The following is an 18,103-nucleotide window of genomic DNA, read 5'->3' as shown; positions in this document are numbered from 1 at the left end:
TGGACGCAAGGCCACTGGCACCCAAGTGAGGGGAGAGCATGAGGGGCCTACTTCTCTGCACCACCCCTCGCTCAATCAGCGGAAGCAAGTGTTAGGAAAGGCCTCCTGGAAGAAGTGGGCCTCAAAAAAATGAGGGGAAGTTTTGATGAGGGAGCAAAGGAGGGCTTGACCAAAGAGTGGGAAGAGTGTCTAAACATGCAGAACTGAAGATTTGAAAATCGAAGATTGCAGATAAATCAACAAGCGAGAAAAACCTTTGCAGTCTGGACCCAAAGTTGAATCTGTGTGGGCCCTGGAACTAGGGAGATGTTCCCAGGGAATCAAATAATAGGCAAGTTCTCGTTGCAAAGGTGCAATTTATTATCTTGAATGAGGCCTTATAATTTTTTAGGATCTACCGTTCCGTGAAATTATTGTCAAAGGAGAAGTTAAATATGTACGGTCAACCCCATGCTCCCTCGGGCACAGTAACCAGTTTGCAGGGGAAGTTTTGCTGACTGGAGCCCTGTCCTTAGGCACTACCAGTACCAGGGCGTGACACTGGGAAGAAGGAGCCCAGCCCCAGGCACCCCACGGCACTTAGCAAACCAGTGTTACTCTGCCCCAGGGAGGCACCAATTGAGGTCACTGAAATTATGATTTGCCGTTCCTTGTGGCGGACTCTTTGCACATTTTCTCCTTGTATTGAAGCATGTGGTTCTTCCCACATGCGAATCCCCTTTCAGTCTGTGATCACCTAAGGAGCATTTAGTTTAAAAATTATCTTGACTTACCAATAAAACCCAGATACAGTTATAATTCCTTTGCTAATAATTTTCCCCATTTTGTTCTTTATTGAAACATCGTGCTACTTACTAACTTTGACTCTTTGATGAGTAGATTAAGTTGATTTTTTTAAATGTCTTTCATTGAAAGGCAGATAGTGATTATAACTTATAGTTAAATATGTAATTGATATTTTTCTCCATGATCTCCTTATATACCTCACTGACTTGATATACTTTTTTTTTTTTAACTAAAATTTTTTTCTCCAGGAGCTACCTCCCTCAAAAAAAAAAAAAAAAAAAAAAGTCAGGATTTTTGTGTTCGTAGAAACACTAATAACCTTTGTGATAAGTGAGGATTGCAAGGACCAGGCAGGTGATGCAGAAATGAAATAGGTCGAGTGCACAGGCCCTCCAGCCGAGAGCTGCCAGGCAAAGGTGTGGGTCCAATGTTAGGGATCTTCTAAGGGGTCAAAACAAACTAGAAATCTGGAGTTTTATATGAAATCTCCCATTTCTTAAAAGTTGCCAATGAATCAACATGAGAACAATTATTATTGCAGTTGCAGTAGTAGTAAATTTTTAAAAATGGGAGGAAGGAGAGGAGGAACAACTGGGGCCCGCAGGGTGTGACCTCTGTGGAAAGATATAAGCAAAGTGCCAGGAAAACACAGAGAAACTGTCCCTGAAGGTAATTGGGGAAGACTTTCCAAAGGGAAATTGAGCTAAATTTAGAAGGATGGGTATTGAGGGTGTTGGGATTAAAACCAGAGCTGGACAGCAGTTAAAGCAGTAAAAACAGATCTTACTTAGGAGCTAAGTAAATAAGGGGAAAGGAACTCTAGTGTAGAGCTGGGCTCAGTTCTGGGTACAGTAAGAGCAAGTGGGGATTTAGAGCCAAGGAGAGCAAGTTGGGGAGGAGAGGTGGGGAGAGTCAGTGGAAGGGAAATTACTAAGAGAGACCTCGGAGGTTGGGATGGATTCTTCCTAAATTGACCTCACAGGATTCTCTCTGGAGGCAGGATGAAGTAATCTGATATCACTTGGGGGATGATGGGGCAGGAGGAAATTTGATCAGACACAGAAGCGGGCCTACGGGTGACCAGATATCAAGGGTGGTGGATTCTCCCCAAACTGATTTAGCAGGATCCTTTCTACAACTGGGGTCTTGAGAGCAAGACCCAAGGATAGAGCCTAGCTGGAAAAGGGCTCAGAGGTTCCCATCTAGAGCCTGGTCTATGAGAGTGTCCTTGTCATCTGCTATGTGGCGTAGAGGGGTGTGTGTATACATATTATGTGTATCGTGGGGGGATTAATAAGGGTGAAGGTTGCAAGTGCAAGGACAGAACTGTGAAACAGTGTGACCTTTTGTGAGACTTTCAAGAAGGTTGGGAAGGATGTGTTTGGGAGGACCACAGTGGAAGAACTGAAGGAAGACACTGTGTACTTGGTTAACACATCTAGTTGTGCCTTAGGAGTTCGAGGAACACTTGGAGACACCCAGGAGGAGAGTGCTTTGATGAGATTTTGTTGTTGTAGACTCACCACTCTGGCCACAGTGTGGAGGGTAGACTGGTGGGGAGTTGAAGAGACCAACTGTGAGACTCTTGCAACGGTCCAATGAGAAAATAACGAGGTTGAGTGATCAGAGGAGGGGACCCTTCAGAAAGATGCTTTGAAAATGAACACAATCAATTTTGTGACTGATTTGATGGCAGTGGGTGGGGGAGGGCAAGTCATGCCGAGAGGAAAGACACCAGGATTGACTTCGAGACTTGAAGCTATGTTGGGCCATTCAACAAAAAGAAGAAAAACAGGAAGAGAAAAGGCTTTGAAGGAAAGAAATGAATTCAGTTTTGAATAGCATGTTGGATTTACTTTGGTGGAAAAATCCTGCAGAGAGTTGGAACTGTAGGTCTGAGCTTCGGGAGAGACCACGGCTGGAGACATACAGACTCGAGAGTGACCGTCTATGGCTGGGTGAGATCTCCCAAGGAAAGAGCATGGACAGAGGGGAGATGAGGCCCAGGACAGCATTCACATGGGAAGAACATAGAACACAAATATCTACAAGGAAGACTGAGAAGGGATGGGCGAAGAGGAAGCCCAGAGAGGAAGGAATCTCTGGAAGCATCTGGGTCAAACAGGGTGGGTTGCAACAGTATCGTCCTTCCTGGGAAAAAGGAACCTCTGGGAGCAGCCTCTCCTGGGGGACGTGTAGTGAATTCGACTGTGGCACCTTACCCGCATACATGTTTATGATAGATTTCAGAACGGTTCGTTCTTATACTGCTAACTTCGCACTTGTTCCTTTTCCTTTCAGGTGGTTTTGCCCCCTCACCTAGAAAAGATCCGAGACAGACTGGCTGAAAACATCCACGAGCTTTGGGGAATGAATAAAATAGAGCTTGGATGGACTTTTGGCAAGGTCTGTGTTCCAGTGGCCAGGCTGGGGCGGAGGGTTGGATGGCCTTGTTACACGGGAGGGTTCTTGAAAGACTGGAATGAGGAAGGGAACCACATGAGCCCAAACTCACTCCTCACTGCCCCCCGTGTAGCTGTGGCTCCAGCCCTGCTCACTTGTCACAGTGCGGTCAAGGGTGCTGGGAAGGCCAGCTCTGCGCAGACGGAAGTGGGTGTTCGCCTCCCTTCTTACTTGGAAATGGTTTCTTCTATTAGGGGAATATTGAGCACTGTCGTTCCCCTGCACCTCCTTCAAAACTCTCATTATTCCTTTCCCCTTCAGAAAAAGCTGTCCTCTCTGCAGGAGAGGCAAAAAAAGCTGATTCATTGTTTTGGATCAGAATTTGTTCAGTATGGTTTTCAGATGATCGCTAAGATTAATAGACACTCAGAGGAAGTTACGGAATCTCTTTGCACTAGAAAGCATTTTTCAAAGAGGATGTAAATTGACTTTGTTCTATGGTTTGTGTAAGGTCACGTCTGAGGGCACGAGGATAGGCAAGTCGTGGGGCTTCCTATGACTCTGACACCCTCCAGTTACACACATTCCAGCTTCGTTACTGAGAGGGTCTGCGCTCTAACACTTATGGGTTGATGGAGCTACCATAAAGGATTCACCGTCTATATGACCACCTCTCTGCCTTATGCTTTCATAACACCACAGACCTCTCCTTGGGGGAACTACTCACAGTTGCAATATTACATTTGTTGTTATGATTATTTTATTACTGCTCTCTACCCCATTAGACTGTATTCTTTATGGGCCTGGGGCCATCCTGGCTCACCACTGAACTCCTAATGTCTAACTCAGTACCTACCACGTAGGAGACACTGGACAAATGTTTGTTGAATGAATGCATTAATTAGTTAATCTCTGGATCTGTACTGTCCAATACAATAGTCATGAGCCACAAGTGACTACGGAGCACTTGAAATGTGACTAGTCTGAATTGAATTGTGCTGTGATTCTAAAATGCCCTCGATTTTGAAGACTTGCTATGAAAAACTAATATAGAATGTCTCAGAAATGATTTCTTATACTAATGGCTTGTTAAAATGATAATATTTTTAGATATTGGGCTAAATGAAATATATTATTAAGATGAACTTCACCTGTTTATTTTTGCTCTTGTCATGTGGCTCCTGGAAGATTTGAAATTATAAATGTGGTTCACACTTGTGGCCGACCTTATATTTCTGTTGGACAATGCTGTCTATTGGAGAGATTCTATAATTCTTTATGTTCTGAAGAATGCTACCGTGCAGGAGCATTTCGGTTCCATGAATTTGGGACAGGCAGAAACATGGCCACCATGTGTAAAATTGTTTCTCTGCGAGAGTATGTTCTGAATGCAGACACTTGAAGAATCATATGATCTCACTCCTAGTGGAACATAAGAAATAGCACAAAAGACCGTAGGGGAAGAGAGGGAAAATGGAATGGGAAGTCATCAGAGAGGGAGACAAACCGTGAGAGACTCTTAACTCTAGGAAACCAACCTGAGGGTCGCTGGGGGGGTGGAGGGTAGGGGAATGGGGGAACTGGGTGATAGGCATTACGGAGGGCACGTGATGTGATGAGCCCTGGGTGTTGTATGCAACTGATGAATCATTGAACACTACATCTTAAAATAATGATGTACTGTATGTTGGCTAATAGAATTTAAATAAAAAATTTTTTAAAAATCCGCAGAGCACAAACCACTGGCAACTCAGGGACTGTGTGTATCATTGACTAGAGAAGAGATCGTCTATTTGCCTATCAGCAAATAACTGTCTTTGTCTTGCCTGATATGGATTGCCCGGGCCATGTTTCAAAGCACATCCTTTTCTGTTTTCTAGGGCAGTGCCTGTTGTCAAAACTCAAATTATATTTTTCCTTATGTTGTCCCCTAGATACGGGATGACAATAAAAGACAACACCCCTGTCTTGTGGAGTTTTCAAAGCTGCCTGAAACTGAGAAGAATTATAACCTACAAATGTCAACTGAAACCTTAAAGTGAGTGTTGAATTGAATGAATGTGGACTAAACAGCGGGTGATTTAATGCCTCATAACTGTACTGCAGGGGTATGTCTCTTGCCTTGAAAACATGATGCGTTCGGATAAACGAGCGGGAACGGTGATTATTCACACCAAAGGAGGATTAAGCATAGTAAACAACACAGCCACCATTGTTATCGATCAGCGCAGCTGCGGGTTCTTGCTGTCCCGCGTCAGGCGGACCCTTGTCCTCTCCCTCTGTTACGTTACAGAACCCTCCTGGCGCTGGGGTGCCGCATTGCTCATGTGAATCCGGCTGCTGAGGAGGAGCTCAAGAAGGTCAAATTGCCCAAAAAGTAAGTGATTTTTTCTAATGATCAAAGACTTCCAAGCTTCAGTGTGAATTTTTTAGCTGGCGGGACAGGAGGTCCATGTCAAAGGCAGGTGATGGCCCCACATACCAGCTAGCGCCCCTTGAGGACAGCTCTTCAGTCACTTCGACTACACTGTAAATTCCAGGCACAAGTCTGCCGGGATCCAAGTGTTCCCAGGCTTTCCCTCTTCGCTCCTTCGGCTGGGACCTACACCGCTGCCGTTAGTTCTGAGCCTGGAGGTGTGGCTCTCAGAGGGGTAGACAGCCTCTGGCCTATACGAACAGCAGTTGGCCCGGGAGCTTGAGAATGACTGGTAGGCCCAGCAAACACTCACTCCTCTGGCGTTGGGCCCGTCTGATAAGTCCTTTGTGGACGTGGTTGTCTCTGCCAAGATTGAATTCGGCCCCTAAATCTGCCTGTGCCCTATTCTCCCTCTCACCTGTGCCATCACAGAGAGGCACACGCTCGAACGTGCACTCCCTGGCACGTCCACTGGCTCACTCGCTTGCTCACCCTCCCTGCACCAGCCTTGGGGGTGTGTGCGTTCACACACAGGTGTCATGATTACTTCTGAGCCAAGGCAGTGCCAGCCTTAACCAAATACTGACCTTCCCCTTCTTCCCTGTGAAACTCCCAAGCTGCCAGGTGCCGCTCGCAGAGGCAACTCCGGATGCTGAGAGCGGCACATCCGCGGGCAGAGGCTGGGGGTAGCCTGCTGACCGGGCTGCTGGGTTCAGCACTCAGCAGTCAGCCCGTGTGGACTCTGCCCGGGACCCGGCATCTCATGACGTGGATGATGGGCAGTATGTAATGCCTAGAGCAGACCCTGCATCTTAGGCTGCTCGGCAGTTTCTGTGTAGACATTCGCTGGTCTACAGTCCGCACATTCAGATTCTGGCTCTGATGTGCGCACTCCGTGGCCGTGGGGCCATGGCTGCCTCCAGACTCCCGTTCCCACATAGCTACGATCAGCTACGTTCCCGCGTGTCACTCACAGCGTGCCCTGGCCCTCTCCACTCAAGCGGTGTATCTACCCGGGCTCCTACTCAGCCTTTTTCCATCTTCACCTGAGCTATCAAATGACTGGCCAAATTACAGACGTTTGAGGCTGTGGCTCCTGGACTGGACAGCAAACCATGAAGGTCACCTCCAGCTCACAGATTCTCTGAGGTGGTGATTTTCTTTCTTCATCCCCACAGTAAGGGTTTAACTTTCCGAGACTGGCTGATCATTCTCCACTGATTCATAAGAAGCCTTGTGGCTCAAGGTCTTGTCCTTGCCGCTCTGGTCGTAGGCTTTGCTGTGGTGGCAGTGAGTTGAAGGAGCTGTACGTAATGCCGCAGCACGACGGACGTGCCCCCGTTGGTCAGGCACACAGTAGTTTTCTCGGACATAGGCTGGATCGCGTTGACCATCCGCGTTCTCCAACAGTCTGTGGAATCTGTGACGCGCGTTGGCAAAGAGGGTGGCGCATGAGGGGCTTCATCTCAGGACTTGAAAGAGAGCCGAGCTGTCTGTTCTGCCAAAGGGTAGAACCTGAGGCTGTAGGCTTATTTTCATGGTGTTCTTACCATGTGCTAAGATCTGGAATGGGGGAGTCAGAGAGACCTGTTCAAAAAATATTATGTATTTTTTACTTGTAGCTATATGATGTCCAATGGCTATAAGCCAGCCCCTTTGGATCTGTCTGATGTGAAGCTGTTACCTCCTCAAGAAATTTTAGTGGATAAGCTTGCAGAAAATGCACATAACGTTTGGGCCAAAGACAGAATAAAACAAGGATGGACCTATGGCATCCAACAGGTGAGGGGTGCTGGGTCAAGCCTGCTGCAAAAGCTAGGAGATGTGGTCATCCATCAAAATGCCATTTTGCTTTGGTGGGTATTAGACTGGAAGACGGGAGCTGCCCTTGCACTCTATCCCTCATGCCTCAGCGTACTCGTTATTTATAGAATCAGGGGACTGGATGGAATTTGTAATGGTCACATTGACATCAACTCTAGGCATAATTCCAATGTTGCAGAAATGTACAGGCTTACCCTTCCTTTGTTAATCTGGTTCACTTACGGGGCGCCTGGGTGGCTCAGTCGTTAAGCGTCTGCCTTCGGCTCAGGGCGTGATCCCGGCGTTCTGGGATCGAGCCCCATGTCAGGCTCCTCTGCTGGGAGCCTGCTTCTTCCTCTCCCACTCCCCCTGCTATGTTCCCTCTCTCGCTGGCTGTGTCTCTGTCAAATAAATAAATAAGATCTTTTTAAAAAATTAAAAAAAAAATCTGGTTCACTTACGATCGTGTTCCCTTGTATGTGCCCCCTGGCTGCATCTTCCCTCATTCCCTGTCTTGCTGTTGGCCTCATGGAGACCTGAGCTTTCATGTCACTCTCCAAGGCCAGGGTAAGCCTTCCGCAAATCAATGTTACAGGTCAGCAGTGTTTCTGGGATGGTCCCAGGGATCTACCACTGAAGGTGAAAAGGAGGGGAAGGAGAGGGCAAACCAGCCTGCCACGAAGCCTGTGCCGCTTACTTTAGCCCTTCGGGCCAGGATTCCTGGGCAGAGTTCTTGCCTTACACAGGAGACAGCCCAAGAACCAGGGCCCAGCAAAGAATCAGGTGGTCCTTAGAGCCCAACTGTCTCTCCTTAAAGTAATCCCTCATCTCCCTAAGTACCTGGGTTGCTGTCAGGGAAGTTCAGGGGCGGTTGTGTGTACACAGGTATATTCATGCCTGAGCCTCCAGCTCTGCACGTGTCTGGAAACCAAGAAGACCGCAACTATGGAAATCATGGCAGAGAGGGGGAAGGGGGGCTCAAAATAGCATGTCAGGCACATTCGTTTATGATGACTCAGGACGTCGGTCATTGCCACTGCGGCCTTAGTCGTCCCCGAGGAACTGAGGAGGACTCTAATACAGGGGGTGCCTACTACAATGAGATGGACCCCTGTGGCTCTGCCACGCTTCCAGTGTTTCTCCGTGAACACAGGTGTTTCTCTGCATTGTCCTCTGTGAAGAGACTGTTGTGAAGAGGCTCTAACAGTTTAAGTCATGGCGTGGTCTTCCACAGGGGAATAGTTACATAGATCCCCATCTGCCTTGCCTTGGGAATAGACGTTTCTAACCAATTTCATGACACTTCACTTTATTCACAGGCTGGCATTATTAAAATGTGTTTTTTAATGCTGGCTTTGAACGTTAGCAAAACCTTTCCACTTATATTCATTTAATCCTGAAGAGAAATAGCAAATGAGTATATCACTAAATACCAAGGCACTGGGGGAGGAGCTGCTAGGCTGATAGGAGGAAGCCAGGACTGTGGCTGGGAACATGTAAGTGGGACGAGCTCTTTGTAAAGATGAAGTGTATTTTCTCAGAACCTCTCCTCTGTGGCTTCACATAGGATTTGAAGAACAAGAGAAATCCCCGCCTGGTGCCATATGCATTACTGGATGAGCGTACCAAGAAGTCCAACAGGGACAGCCTCCGCGAAGCCGTGCGCACATTTGTTGGTTATGGCTACAACATTGAGCCGTCGGACCAAGAACTGGGTAAGGAGTCAAGATTGTTCATTCTGGTCCCAGTTGACCAAACCGGTCCTCTTCTGCAGAAATGCTGACTTCAAATAAGTCTAACCTGTACCATTAGAAACGATGTTGGTACCAAAGAGCACTGAACTAACTGGGGTATTTTAACAAGTGGGGGGAGGAGGAAGTGAACCATGTTTAAACTCTGTGATGAGTTTCTGTGGTGAGCACTTCTGTGACCCAGGCCCGCGGGGAATACGTGATCCTCCAGCGTAGCTGACCTTTTTGGGATATTTGGTCACAAAACCAAGTTACCTTTATTTCTCTTATTTACCAAACATGTGAATGTCAGCTTACTTTGGGGCCAGGTCGTCTCATGTCTAAATTGAACTCTAGTGCTGATTCAGATGACCGGCCCCGTAAGTGACGAACGCGTCACGGCATCCCAGACCCAAGGGTATTACAGGCAAATTAGGGTGGGATTCCAAGCGTCCTAAAAGGAGAGATTTGGCGTAAGACAGATCTGGTCCAAATTCTGGCTCTCTCCTTAGTTTATTGGCTCTGTGGCCTTGAACAAGTACACCTCTCTGGGCCTCGATTTTTTTTTATCTGTAAAGCAAAGACAGTATTACCGACCTCGTAGGATTGTTGCTATGTACAGTTTCTAAAGGGTCTACCAAAAAGTAATCACTCAGTGAGTGTTAGCTTATATTCTGATTTTGATACGATGATAATGGTGATTATTCTATTTAGGAACAAAATGCCATGTTGGGTAGCGGGAGGTCTGTCAGTCTTTATTGTTGTGAAATTCTTTTGAGGAATGCTACCTAATTATTAAAGGCCTGTGTTCTCTCTTTACCTTCTGCACTCTGTGCTCCCTTCCTTCTCACAATAGCGGACCCAGCTGTGGAGAAAGTCAGCATAGACAAGATCCGATTTTTCCGGGTAGAGCGGTCTTATGCAGTGAGATCTGGAAAGTGGTATTTTGAGTTTGAGGTGGTGACCGGAGGAGACATGCGCGTTGGCTGGGCCAGGCCGGGCTGTCGGCCTGACATTGAGCTGGGCGCCGATGACCAAGCCTTTGTGTTTGAAGGCAGCAGGGTGAGTCTGGATAGTGTCTGCATGTCCCCAGTCTAAGTTTCTCTGCTCCAAACATTTCCCTGGAAGTTGGAAGTACTGAGTATCTGGATCCCTGGCTTCAAAGCGAGTCATCACCACCACCACTGGCTAATTTAGATCAGTGAGTGATCATGACCTAGCTGTGGTCACTTTGCTCTTTGCTGTGATAATGAGGACTGTGTGCCCACATCCTTCCTGTCACTTCTGTATCTGCCCTTGTACTTGAGCCCATTGCCTCCACTCCAGAGGAGGGTCTCAGAGCACACTGCAGGTGGTATGTGTGGGAATCTTACCACTCTGTCCTAGCGAGAGTTCTGCCGGCTGGAGAATCCGACTGGGTGTTGGGAGACTCCAGCTACCTTTTCTGATGAGCCTGTGTAACTCGGTTTCATTTATTTGTAAGATTAGATCACTCCTCCCTGTGAGTTGTCCCTGGTAGAGAGGTGAGTACCTCATGGAAACCAGGTACCACTACCAGTTAGGAGAAATTGCCCGTGGAGTCATTTGTTTAGCTGCATGGGGGTGTGGTCTTGTTTCCCAGGGCCAGCGCTGGCATCAAGGCAGTGGGTATTTTGGACGTACGTGGCAGCCAGGAGATGTGGTTGGATGTATGATTAACCTGGATGATGCTTCGATGATCTTCACGCTGAACGGGGAGCTGCTCATCACCAACAAAGGCTCTGAACTCGCCTTCGCTGATTACGAGGTTGAGAATGGTAAATCTACCACCTTCCCCACCCCCATTCCAGCCCTATGAGTGGAGGGAAAATCCAAGGAGAGCTGAGTGAGCTCATCTACCTCCTTATTTCGGATGAACCATCCTTTGCATATTTGAAACTCTGGTGATGTACTATCATTTTTGAAGAGTCAAGACAAATAATGGTGATAGTTGGTATGTACAGCACAAATAAAAGTTCTGAACTTCCAGATAGATTACAAAGCTCTCCTCGGATTCCCTACCCTGCTCCTTGGCGTGTTAAGGTTTCCCGGTATTACAAAGGAAATGCTAATTGCATATGGACTTAGGCCCTGGGAGAATAGAAAGTCCATGAACTAAAGAATTATTCTTTAATTTGAAATGTCAGTCTGCATGTTTGTGTAATTGAACTTGATGCTTTGACGAGAACCATTGAGACACAAAAGTTTGACTTAGCTGTTGCCTTGAATGAAATATCATTTATTCCGGAGTTCAAACATGCTGTGAAACCCACGCGCAGTTGCACTCATTAATGGCCCTGAACAGACTGCAGTCAGGGCAGTGCCTCCAGCCACAGAGGAGCAGTCGGCCCTTCCCATTTCCTGTCTGCGTCACTACATTATGTACAAACGTGGTTGGCCGCGTGTAGGAGAAGGAGCACTGGACTGTGAGTCAGCTGACTCGCTCCTGACAAGCTGTGTGGCTCCTACAGACTCTTGGCTTGACCCCTCTGGGCTTCACTTTCTTCATCTATACCAGAAAATTAGAGGCTAGACCATATAAGTTCCAACATCCTTCTCAGATAGAGAGTTCTATGGCAGTGACTTAATACCCACTGTATGTACGGCCCTATGCTTGATGCTGGCCCACTCTCTTCTTCATTATAGACAAGGATGAGGCGGAGTAGTTGAGAAGGCAAGAGGCCACTCTGGGTCAGGTGACCTGGGCTCTCCCCCTGCTCTTACCTCTCCACCTGTGACATCTTGGGTTAACTTTATTGAACCTCGTCGCTCCCTCTGTAAATGATTAGGGCTCCTGTTAGCTCTAAATTTCTGGAACTTTACAATAAGAAACGTTTTCACCTAGAAAGCTAAAAAAGATAAAGCTGCCTAAGCAAGAGCAGCAGAAATATGTGTACCTGTATATAGAATAACATGAATAGTCTTCATTTAGAGGGCTTTTAACTTCATGAATTCTTCTCATGCTTTTGATGGACACGTGTTACCCTTACCTAACTGTACTCTAAGAGAACTTTTAATGTTTTTCTCTGAGCCACATATTTGGGGAAATAGAAAGGTTGCAAGTCAATGTCTTTTCCTAGAAAGACAAGACGACTGAAGCCAGATGGGGTCATATTTTCATGCCTTCTGCAAAGGTTTAAAATCAAGGTTTTAAAGAAAGAATCCTGGTCTCAGAGACCTGTGGGAAAGACGTTGCCGCAGAAAAAATGGCTTCTGTGCTGCTCAGAGGCAGAGCAGAGAAAATGTGTAGGACAGGAGGGCAGTATAGAAGAGCCCTGCGCTTAGGAGACTGACACTGTGCTTAGGAAACCGCTATCTGCCGAGTACCCAGCCCACACACTGCTCTTGTCTTGAGTCCAGGAGGAGAAGGAAGAACGAGAAGATTCAGGCTCATTCCCAAGGACAGTAAGTCCCTAAGGGAAAAGGAGTCCAAGGACCAGGGACCTTACCTACGAGGCTTTGGCCTCACATAAGGAAGAGATAAGAATCTGGTCAGTTGTACAGAACTATGAGAACTTTGCAAGTCCAAAGCCTTGTTCCTCAAAGTGTGGCCCGCATGTGAGAAATGCAGGGTCTCAGGCCCCCGTGCCAAACTGCCGACAACATACTCCAGTGGTTGGCGCATTGAAGTGTGGAAAACAGTGGTCCAAAGTATGTATCAATGGAAGCAACAGCAGTATGAAGGGGCTCGTTTTCTCCTTGTGGAAATAAATAACACATAAATAGGAAAAGAGAACTCATAACACAAAGTAGTAGGTTAGAATGGCAAATGATGAACACAGAAAGGAAATTCTAGAAATACGGGCTTGGAACTGAAGGTGAAATAAAGAATCTGAGAAACCCACCTCTAAGGAGCGGGGTATACCCGTCTGCGGATATAACTACAGTAAGAATAATAGTGTGAGTAATAGTGTGGAATCGGGAAATGACAGGAAAGGGTACGAGAGTCTGGAAGATTTGTATATGGAATTTATGGAAGACAAATAAGGTAGAGAAGGTGCAGATGACAGCCTCGAATACCAAGACTCAGTCTTTTCATTCAAGAAATTTGTGTCGTCTAACCTGGGCCAAGCACCCTTGGACATCACTCTCTGGGGCGTGGGAGCCACTGTCGGGTTTGAGCAGAGGAATACTATAAAGAAGAGGGACATTTTACAATAACTCTGCTTTTCGAGATCATCTGCGTTGTAATGAAAGAAATGCCTCCTAGACCTTTTGTGTATGGGGACATGATCTGACCTTCAGAATAACAAAGTCTATTATTAGTGAGCTGTTTTATAATAGAATTGTACCGTATTGTGTTAACATATTATGCTGTAATATTGTATTGCACTTCAATAATACAGAGACAAGATAACTGGAAGGCTCTTTGGGTTCTGTGATGGCTCAGGAGTCTGCAGAAGGACAGTTGAAAGGAAGTCAGCATGCCATTCTTTGGTAACAATAGCCCTGTAGCAGCTCTCTGCTCTCTGCATAAGGTGGAAAGAGATAGCAGCTCTTGCCTGGAGCCGTTAGGAAAAGCAGCAGTTGAAAAGAGAGCATTTTGTACACAGTAGCCCCCATAAAGCAGAATCCCCTCTAGGTTGTGTTCTGGTTGCCAGCATCCCAGCCTGGATGCCGGCCGTTCCCCCGTGGGAGTGATGCTGGTGGGAAGTTTCTTGTCCTTTGGGGGAAGGAGTGGGGACAGGCATTCCAACGCATGGCTGTTTTCCTCTGGGTTATTTATAAATTGTTCTCTCCATCCTCTTCTGCATGGTAGTTGATACACTCTTATCTGCCTCATTAGACGTGTCCTAATCATAGCTCCCTACTCGGATCCCTGGCCTGGACCATCACAGCTCTCCATGTTCTCACCTCATAGCATCTGGGAGTTCAAAGCTTCCCTGGTGAAACCTTTGCTGTTAGTCTTCTCTTTTATTCCACTTAAAGGAAAGGAAGATAAAATTCTGACCGTTCTGTTAGAGCTCAGAACGTGATGTCTGCCGGATCTCAGCTTTCCTGTGTCTCCCTCGCCGCCTCTCCCGCGGGTGCTCCCCGGGGACATGACTGCTCCGCTGCAGCTTTGGGGTCCGCAGGGACGGCCTCCCGGCTGTTCCTCCCAGGGCTCGTCAGGACTGCACAGATACCCCAGCTCTTCCGTAGGTGGCAGCGAACGTACTCGCAGAAGGTGTTGCTGCCGTCTGCAAGCAGAGAGGGTGCCGAGGGGCCCCCGCCCTTCCCTGTCCAGATGGCTGCTGGGGTTCTGAACGCGGCTGGAGCAGGGAACACGGCCCTCGTTTCCCGTGTGGTCTACAAGGCTTGTGACGACCTCCGTGCCGCCCCTGAACTCCGTCTTCCTGAGGCTTAGTGAGAAATGGAAATGAATGGGGAGAGCACGGGCTACTGGAGTGAGACGCTCGGAAACGCCCGGGGAATGGCCTGGGCGCTCCTCTCCTGCTCTAACCACGGCTCTCCAGGATCTCAGTTGTTCCTTTCCCGGTCGTGAGCCGCTCTCCTGCATTCCACAGCTTGGAATGGGGACCCCTTGAAAGGGTCCCCGGTTTAAATTTTCTGGGGAACGAGTTTCCCCATCCCCCCCGCCCCCAGCTCCTGAGTTAGAAACAGGTGGCCCCCTGGCTCTCCCTCTTCCTAATCCCAGAACTAGTCAGGCAACCTTGTGAAACAAATTGAGCGGAACCTGGAGTCCTCTTCAGGGTTTAAATGCCTGTGCTCTTGCCGTTCCTTTCTTGGAATAAGAACTCTCTGCACATCTTGGTTCAAGATAATGGCACTCGCAAATTTCCTCCTCAAACCTCTTCAAAAATGTCAGCATATTGGGGCACCTGGGTGGCGCAGTCAGTTGAGCGTCAGATGCTTGGTTTTGGCTCAGATTGTGATTTCAAGCTTGTGGGATCGAGCCCCACATCAAGCTCCATGCTCAGCACCAAGTCTGCTTGGGATTCTCTCTCCTTCTCCCTCTGCCCCCCCCCCCCCACCCCGCTCGGTCACTCTCCCTCTCTCTCAAATAAATAAATGGATCTTTAAAAATAATGTCAGCACATTGTACCTATTAGGCTGCATATAGGGAAGGGCACTTCTTTCCCCCTTTATTTTTCTCTCCTCTTACTTTTCCAGTTTCATTTGAAGCTAAGGATTAACTGAGTTGTGTGAAAGTGCAAACCCTTGTTTATGAGAGTCATTGCTCACTCTAATGAATGCCATATGGCCTTACCAAACAGATCTTTTTATCCAGATTTACTCCAGGAAGCTATGTGGCCACTTGAGAAGTAGCCCTTTTCATCTAAGGGGCCGACAGTGCTTTGTGGTTGTGGGTCTCCAGCTGCTTTAATCTGGAGGCAAACTGGTCAATGACATAACACTTAGGAAAAGTGAAGAGAAAGTCACAAAGCAAGTTGTTGTGGATAAGAATTAGAAAGCAGGCATCTGGCCTTAGTCCCCATTGCTTGTTCTAGACTGCTTCTCTGGCAGCCTTTTTCACATGCTGGCTCTGCATGCTTACCAGGTGACAGACCTGGAGCAAGTTATCCAGCTTGCTAAGCCTCAGTTTTCTGTTCTGTAACATGGGCATAATAACAAGCCAAATCTGCAGAGCACGAAGCCCAGAGCCCGACACCTAGAAAGTACTTGGTAAATATTAGCTGTTGTGGTTTATCATCCTTGTCCCCCCCTCACCCCGCCCTTATCTATCAGGCAGGGTTAGAAGATTCCATGAAATTTTAATGCCTCAAGAAAAGAACTTTTAGAAATGGAAAGATCATAAACTAGAGCCTCTCAGCCAGGTGGAGGGAGTTGATTCAATGTATCTAGTTACAAGTATTGTTCCCTGGGAGAAAGTGCGGGCACCTTATGAGGATTTATCTTTGCTCTCGGTCCTTTCTTGGTTTTCTGTTTTCTGAGCCAGGCTTCGGATTTAGCTTCTTTTCAGCTGTTCTACAGAGCTGTCCCAGCTGCGTCCACTTGCTCCCAGGCGGTGTCTGTCTGTCTTTCCCCCACAGCTGTCACATCCGTGAGGAGTGCAGCCGTGTCTTCTCTCAGAGCGTCCCTCTGTTCTGCTCTCCCCTGCTGTCCTGTAGAGATCGCACTTGACTCTGTGATGAGTGCACACGTCCTCTGCCCTGGGACATGACTGTTTAAAGCGGGGGCTTCATCCCCTGGAACACCCACCCCTTCACTTGCACACTGGCAGCTGGTCCATGAGTCAGAGTGTGTGGGATCTTGTCCCATTTTGTTACTTGCCCTTCTCATGACCTTGGTCAGGTCCATTAGCTCCAAGTCTTCAGTTCTGTCCTCAGTAAACTACTGTCCGCTTTGCTGGTAGCTTAGGAATGAAGAGGAGCCCAAGTCCCTTAGAAAAAAAGGCTTCCCACACACATTGCCTGTTTTCCTTCTGCATGTGTCTTACATCGCTATGGGGTCTGTGACTGGACGTTATTGGTGTGACTTGAGTTATTGAGAAGTCCTCATCCTGGCTTCTTCCCACTCGGACTTCTGTGCCTACCACGCATGCATTCCACCACCCAAGTCAGTAGAGAAGAAGAAGGGAGAAGACCGATGTTCTTAAGATGTCCTGTCTCTGCTGACATCAGGGCAAGGCTGCTTTGTGATCCTGGCTCCAAGTTATGGCTACTGCGGTGGCAGTTTTCTGGGTTGTGTTAGCCCCTTTAGCAGAAGCCAAAATGCGCTCTTGGGAGTAACGATGTTTTACAGCAGAACATTCACTCCTCGCTAGTCCATTTTTGTCCCTCTTTGTAGAAGTCCCTTGGGATCAGGATAGTTTCCTTCCTTTACATCTTCTCCGAGTGCATCGCAGAGCCCTCTGTTCCAATGGGGACCCAGGAAATGTTGCTAAGAGGCAATGCTCATTCCACCTGATTTCCAAGGGTCCCTTATTTGTGAAAAATCCCTGTCTTCAGAAAGGACATGGTTTCCTCTGTCACGGTCCCTGGCACAAAAATGCCAGAAGCATAGCACCGCACCAGAGGTTGCATGAAGGGGTGCTTATCTGAGCTGTCCGTCCCCCTGCCCAAGGGCCAGGCCACCTCCTACTCTCAGTGCTCAGCATCCCTGAGCAGAGGCTTTCTGTTAGCCATCACCCACATTGTGCTCACATTGCATTAAAGCTCTCAATTGAAATGATACCGAATGGTGTCAAATAGCGCCCTAAAGGAGCTGATAGTTTCTGAAAGCACCCAACTTCGCCTGTGAGCAATGTACTCCTCACCTCCGTGACTCATCTACATAGAAACTTTGTGGCTCAGGTAATGGGGCATCAGCACTGCCTCTAGGAAGAGCGGACTGTGTCCTTGGTTTCTGTGGACAAAAGCTCTTCTTGTTGAACGTAAAGTCTCCTAAAGTTGGACTTTAAATTTCCCCTTAAACACTCCCGTCTTAGGGGTGACACCAGTTTTCTTTGTAGCGGTTCTAGCCCCTGCTTTAGCCACTGGCCTCAGAGCCCTTCCTCCCTTCCCAAGTGCTCTCACGATGCCTGCCTCCCACACCCTCCCAGGATAATTAGTGCTTTCCCAGCTCTGCTGATTTGTAGGTCCACAATTATGATTTATAAATATCCCACAGACAAGAACGGCAAACAGTTTGAACCTCTGCTCTGGAATATTCTAAATGGCAGGTTGTTAACATGACGAGATGCAGGAATAAGCTTGGAAAGAGACTATAAGTATAGGAGGGGAAGGAGGAACTGCCCACGGCTCCTGCTGGGAAATCTCACCTCCTGCTTGGGTGGGGTCCATAACAGCAGGCTAGGGGCACGGCAGTTGTAAACAGTATTTTGTAAACCAGCAGAGTCAGTGTTCAGAATCAGACTCGAAACAGGAAGAACCCTTAGACCACCCATTTCACTGGGAAGATGCTGAGACATGGGGCTGTTTGCACCAAGTCCTTCTTTAGGCTCCTTGTGTTCTGTTCTTGGCAGCATTTAAAATTTCCCAGG

The 18,103-nt window shown here is 47.6% G+C and overlaps 1 protein-coding gene across 1 annotated transcript in view; it reads left to right on the top strand.

Annotated features, from left to right (window-relative positions):
* Positions 1-18,103, top strand: part of RYR3 (ryanodine receptor 3) — a 581,277-nt gene that overhangs the window by 382,680 nt on the left and 180,494 nt on the right. Inside the window, exons 22-28 of the mRNA XM_045815782.2 lie at positions 3,088-3,192; positions 5,124-5,227; positions 5,483-5,566; positions 7,228-7,387; positions 8,976-9,123; positions 9,995-10,200; positions 10,760-10,934. Of these exons, the coding sequence (XP_045671738.2) occupies positions 3,088-3,192; positions 5,124-5,227; positions 5,483-5,566; positions 7,228-7,387; positions 8,976-9,123; positions 9,995-10,200; positions 10,760-10,934 (982 nt within the window). The remainder of the gene's footprint in view (positions 1-3,087; positions 3,193-5,123; positions 5,228-5,482; positions 5,567-7,227; positions 7,388-8,975; positions 9,124-9,994; positions 10,201-10,759; positions 10,935-18,103) is intronic.

The sequence above is a fragment of the Ursus americanus genome, chromosome 36, assembly GCF_024610735.1.
Source record: "Ursus americanus isolate L20-20 chromosome 36, mUrsAme1.1.p, whole genome shotgun sequence".
Lineage (NCBI taxonomy): Eukaryota > Metazoa > Chordata > Mammalia > Carnivora > Ursidae > Ursus > Ursus americanus.
This window is presented reverse-complemented; position numbering and strand designations above follow the sequence as displayed.